The 6000-nt window shown below is 38.1% G+C and overlaps 1 protein-coding gene across 9 annotated transcripts in view; it reads right to left on the reverse strand.

The window, feature by feature from the left end:
- bcas3 (BCAS3 microtubule associated cell migration factor) overlaps positions 1-6000 on the reverse strand; it is a 367208-nt gene extending 361208 nt beyond the window's left edge. For 7 of the 9 annotated variants that reach the window (XR_014868693.1, XR_014868695.1, XR_014868694.1 and 4 more), the window contains exons 1-5: positions 5872-5999; positions 2015-2107; positions 1073-1127; positions 688-763; positions 394-500 (exon numbers count right to left, since the gene is read on the reverse strand). Coding sequence is in view for 6 of the 9 variants with exons in the window: in XM_085130747.1 (XP_084986873.1) it covers positions 394-500; positions 688-763; positions 1073-1127; positions 2015-2107; positions 5872-5987 (447 nt within the window). In the remaining 3 variants the exon portion in view is untranslated. Of the gene's footprint in view, positions 1-393; positions 501-687; positions 764-1072; positions 1128-2014; positions 2108-3922; positions 5822-5871 lie in introns of those variants that run through there. The other 2 variants (XM_085130745.1, XM_085130748.1) reach the window with 2 other exon arrangements.

Below are 6000 nucleotides of genomic sequence, written 5' to 3' on the forward strand. Positions count from 1 at the left end.
AGCAAATGTTCGTAGCCAACATTTGAGTTCTGAGCCCAGTAAGTGCACAGTTTATTTCCTCCAACTGCACAAGCTTAACAAATGCTGACTGCTGACATAGTAAAAGCTGTGTTTATTTTAATCTTTCAGATTGGCAATATTGGTTGATGACACTCTCAAAAAAGGAGTATCACTAATGAGTCACAGAAAATCACACAGACATATTTATAGATGAGTTATCGACACTTTGTAATTTGAAAAGCTTCACTTTCTTTAGAAAGGTTTAAAAAAAACTTGCTCACCAGTGAACTAACTGATGCTTACACTGAAAACAAACTGAAGTGATCACAGCTATGAAAATTTAAGGCAGAAAAGGATCAAGTAAAAAAAAAGGACCAATTAGATGCAACTTACAGATACGCTCCAGATCTGCATACCATCAGTATAGCCAATCATGAGGCAGAGTGGAGGGTCAGTAGTGCCACTGTGCATCTCCATAAACTCTGGGTTGCGTGCAGTGTCTTTGCAAACAGAAAATGTGCAATGAGCAATAGTAAATAACAGTAAAGTTAAAACTTGTAACACTGTTACAATACATTGTTGGAAAGGCATAATGTATTATAGACTTTTTAAAGTTTTAAATTAGTAGATCAGTGTATACACAGAGGATGACTACAGCTTTTCAATATTTGAGTCATGAGTTCATACCATTAATGTCAGCTTTCTCAAATCGAACCCAAATGATTTTCTCTTTCTCATCAGTGGGTGGAGCCCCAGTATATGCCTGTAGAAAGAAAGAAGGCAAAACAGACGCAGCAAAAACATGAACAACACTGAGGAATAATACTAAAGGATGCAAGACCTATCTGCAACACTGTATTTGCGTTTGCATTTCCAACCAGGCCCTCCCTGTTGCCTTTCCGGTTTCTAATCAATGTACATCGAGTATCAATAAAACTGATAAAATTAGGGACAGGCTGTGAAAATATTTAGCATTTGTTTTCAGTGTGGTTTTTCAATGTTGTATGCTAATTGCTAATAATGTTGTTGTCTATTCAGTAAAAAAAATGAATTAAAAAGAGAGGAAAGATACCTGAGGTACTACATCCTGCAGAAAGGTCACAACACTCTCCATGTAAGACTGCTCCCTGTAAAACAAAAAGCTCATAACAAATGTGCAGAATGCATTGGAATTACACCCTAACATTAATGCATAGGGTTTTACATGAGCAAAGCAAAAGTTAGTATCAAATGGATGCACAGTCAAGAATAGCCCCTCATTTCTTTACATTTTGCTTTCAAAGAGCTGGACTTTTTTGTAATTTTTGAAGTGTTCTTGAGCAGTAGTTCGCCCGTCTTTCAGTGTTTTTCCAAAGAGCTTTGAGCTGAAAACATGATCTCAGCATCATGTGGAGTGTGTCCTTCAAAAAATGGAAAAGGCTGAAGTATGCCAGATTACACAAAAACTGGACCAAAAACCAACAGCAACACAGATGTGTTAGTTAAATCAACTACTGAGTGAATAATCCAAATTTTAAATTCTTGATATGTTAAAGGCAAAGAACTGTGTATCACAGTCATCTGTAAAACACAATGGAGGCTCTTCCATAGTTTGGAACTGCATTTGACCAGTGGTGTAGCAAATCTTGTCTGGACCTCAAAATAATTGAAGTAATGTTGGATCATCAACAAAAGGAGTGAGTGAACAAACAAGAGCTTTGGAATATCCTTAAATAAAAGTGCTCATACCAAATATTGACTATCAAGCTTGTGAGAATTGTACAAAGTTTGTTTGCACCATGTTTGCACATGTTTCAATAAATAGCTGCATCCATTTTAATAGCAAAATATCAAGTAATGAGGGGTGGCTTAAGATTTTGTACACTACTGTGTAAAAACACTTAAAGGAGGCTCAATTCATGAGATCACATGAATCATCGAACATCCAATTTCATCAAGTACACTATTTCTTATCCTTGGTATTTAGAAATACAGTGCATGTGTTTCCTCATAGATGACAAATATGTGTCCTTACGTAGCAGCTTGCGCTCGCACCAAAACCCCTCCAGCACAACGACTCGGTCTGCGCGGAGAGTCCGAGGCCATTTTGTCCTTTTGCTTTGATATTCTGAAAAAGATAAAAAGAGACATTTAGCAAGCTGGACTAACTTGACCTGACAAACAAACTGAATGTTGAATGTATACACTGACATGAAATAAGCAGTTACAATGTCAGAAAAGAGGAAGTAGATTTAGGTTTTTAATCTAGATGGTAAAGTCCAGCAGAATGTTGATTGTAGAATATTGATTCCTAAATAAATATCCAAGGTTAGTTTTTTGCTTCTTTGCTTAGTTCAAAAAGCATTTTCAAATTACAAAGATCAGAACAACAAAGTCTAGTAACAACAACAATGAAACCATAGCCAAAAGGCACTGGGCTTATTTATCCTACCAAAACAATAAAAAGACAGTGAATCATGCCAATGTAATTTTAAATGTCTACAATATTTGGGTGAACAGTAGACTGATGGCTGCGACAGCCAATTGAAATTTCCCCAACCAGAAATGAGTGTTTTCTAAAACTATACTTTATTAGGATCAAAAACATCAACAGTGTTTTTCCTGTTTCCTGTTGTGTTTGGTTTGGAACTGAGCACAGCATTTTGTTGTATTATTTATGCATTACATTTCATGCAGGTGTTATAAATAGTTTAAAAGTTGATGATCATTGCACCACTCATTCAGTACCAAACCATTTTATTTTCAAGATTAAAGCTTTTTAATTATGATCATTATTTTTATACATGCGACACATTATGGTGGAGGGAAATTACATGGCTTAAACTATAAACATTCTTGTTGTTAGGCAACAACACCAACCAAGCTATTTTTCTGCTAAATTCAAACTTGAATTGTCATGGGCTGTAGCTCAGGTGGCAGAGCAGGTCAGCCACTAATCAGAAGGTCGGTGGTTCGATCCCAGGCTGCCTCCTGGCTGCATGCCAAATATCCTTGGGCAAGATACTAACTATAGGCAAACTATAGGCACCAGTAGGCAAACGATACTGTTTGCCTACTGGTGGTGGTCAGAGGGCCCGGTGGCACCAGTGTCCGGCAGCCTGCCTGGGGCGCCAGGGCAGCTGTGGCTACAATGTAGCTGCCATCACCAGTGGGTGAATGACTGAATGTAGTGTAAAGCGCTTTGGGGTCCTTAGTGACTGAGTAAAGCGCTATACAAATGCAGGCCAGGCCATATAGACAAGAACCACTTTTTACTGTCAGCTTATGATTCAAGGAGATAAAGGCATACCACACCCTCCAATATCTTTTCAAAGCAGTATTGACTGCAGAGAACCCCTATTGAGGAACAAATGACACTGCAAGAGTTTCTAAGACCACCCGGGCTAATGTAGACATGCATCCCTGGGACTTAACACAGAGAGGAAGTAGTATATGAATTGATATAGTAAGTATACCAGCTCATATACTACAACAAGTTAATGGTAAACTAGTACCTGGACATAGAGCGGGTAAAATAAGTATTGAACCCGTCACCAATTTCAAAGGTGCTATTGACATGAAATTCTTACAAGATGTTGTTAACAACCCATCCAAGCCATACATGCAAAGAAATCAAACTATAGTTGTTCATAAATTAGTGTGATAATGTGAAAACACATCGTTTTTCAAGTTTTGAACACATGAAAAAAGGGAGGTGCAGCTGTTTTTAAGCATACATCACTGGCACGATTCATACAACTGAAGTAAGGATGAATGGAAAAATGTGCCAAGACATTCTTGATTAAATTCTGCAGCCATTTACCAGGATGATAAAGATAAAATAAGGGTGAAAGTTTAAGAAAGACAAGGATCCCAAACACACAGTCAAGGAAACTCTCAAATGGTTTCAGACAAAGAAATAAAGCTGCTAGAATGCCCAGACCTGAATCTGAATCCAAATCTATGGAAAGAAGCTGAGAGTTCATAGACGGGGCCCAAGGAACCTTTGGAATGTCTGTATGGAAGAATGAGCCAAAATCACACTTGAGCAATGCAAGTTTCTCCAGACAGGAGGTGTCTTGAAACTGTCATCACCAACAAAGGCTAAGGCTGTCACCTTCTAGGTAAGGTGTTCCACATGTCCTACCAGGAGGTAGGGCTGTGCAATATGAGGAGAATCTAATATCGCAATATTTTTTGGCTACATCACCATACGCTATATATCGCAATATGTTTAAATAACCTCAGAAAACAAATGTTATTTGTGAGCATATAGTGCCTAAAATCGCACTGGTTTACTACTCAAATCGACCGTTCCATGTATATTACAAAAAATCTGAATGAATAGAAATGTTTTATTTTAGCCATTTTTTTTTAACCATCAGTTGCACAAAGAGGTTTCTCGCAAACAACAATACTGTCACAGTATGTCTCTCTGTGGTCAAGACTAGAAATTAAAAGGGTGCTCTTTTGTGCTTCCAACATATAAAAAATTGATGACCTCAAACTTTTTTCTTTTTTTTTTGGTGTGTGGAGAGACGCTGACATGCGGAGTTTAAAACAGTCTTAATTTTGCAGTGGAATAAATTCCTGGTACTGCTACGTTTAGTGGCAATAGTTTTATGGCATGTTTTGCAAAATTACCGCATTTTGTTCACACAGAAAACTAAAACAGGCTTCAGCTTATAACAATAAAAAACAAATTCTTTCAAAAGGGTAGTTGGAAAATTGAGCACTGAAAGCAGAAATTCAGTGCGACTAAAGTAAATACACCAAGCATCACAGACGTATTAGTTAAAAAATCTGTAATCAGTGAATCTAAGATAAAAACACCTATAAAATAAATGGGGTTGTTGCAAAATCTGAGCTTCTGGGAGAGCACAGACAGTAAGATCTGACAGTAAACTTACAGAACAGAAGTATGAAGGTTTTAAGGTGTTGTCTTATACCTTGTACACTTTGGCAAAAGGTATAACATGGTCTTTATAAGACAGCTAACATTTATAGATCCTACCATGAATTCTCATGGATAGTCCAAATCAGATGGTAAAACAATAGGACACACACTCTTATTCCACAGAATTATATTCTGTGATTATATAATTCCAGCTGTGGAATTATATTTCAAAGCTAACCTCTGAGCACCAACAGGATCTGAGGAGCTGGACATGGGGCCAATGGATACAGCTGCCACCATGAATTTGAACCAGAGAGCCGGGGGCAGCTATATGCCACGATAATACTGAAGCAGCTGTTTGCTATGCCCCTCTTAAGACAAATACATTCTAGGTCTGACAATTTATTTAGACTGCAAGCTATGTATACTACACATGGTAATACCAGTGCCTCGACACTAACAAAAACTGGCTTGGCGAAATGAAGCATCCCAATAAACTAATGACACAGGGTCTTTATGCATTTAGCCACTTAGTAAACCACATTCAGTTATCCTTGTTTTGTCTTTTGGAAGCATTCCCAAGCAACTACCGGGGCTAATAAGACCACTCGAAAACCGTTATAATCACACAGGGCAAAAGCTTGTGTGGCGGTAGAGACAAAGCTACATACAGTAAACAACATGCCTGAGAAGCTTGACATTCCTAGCCTCCGTTACATACACGAAACTCTTATTCTGCGAGCTAGTACCACTAGCAGCTAGCAGACCCATTCGGGTGACAATTGTAACAGCTGTCAAGGGAACACAACACAGCCATTGGCTAACGCGAAAGTTATCTCACTAGATAACATACGGCTAACATAGCTAGCTAGCATTAGCTGATAAAAGTCCCTTATAGTGTTAGAAGAATAGAGTTAAAACCCAACAGCTGGAGATACATTTGTCATGTTTCAATAAAGCATTATGTTTTATAGCTAGCAGCTATAGTTACGAACCGAGGAGCTGAACGCTGACAGTCTCCTTGTGTATACACTTCGTGGTGCTCTGAAGCTCTCTGCAAAAAACAGTCAAAACACAAACAGACTAGATTTGCGGAACTGTGTTGTGTCATTGAAAGCCAATCA

The sequence above is a fragment of the Neolamprologus multifasciatus genome, chromosome 14 (assembly GCF_963576455.1).
Source record: "Neolamprologus multifasciatus chromosome 14, fNeoMul1.2, whole genome shotgun sequence".
Lineage (NCBI taxonomy): Eukaryota > Metazoa > Chordata > Actinopteri > Cichliformes > Cichlidae > Neolamprologus > Neolamprologus multifasciatus.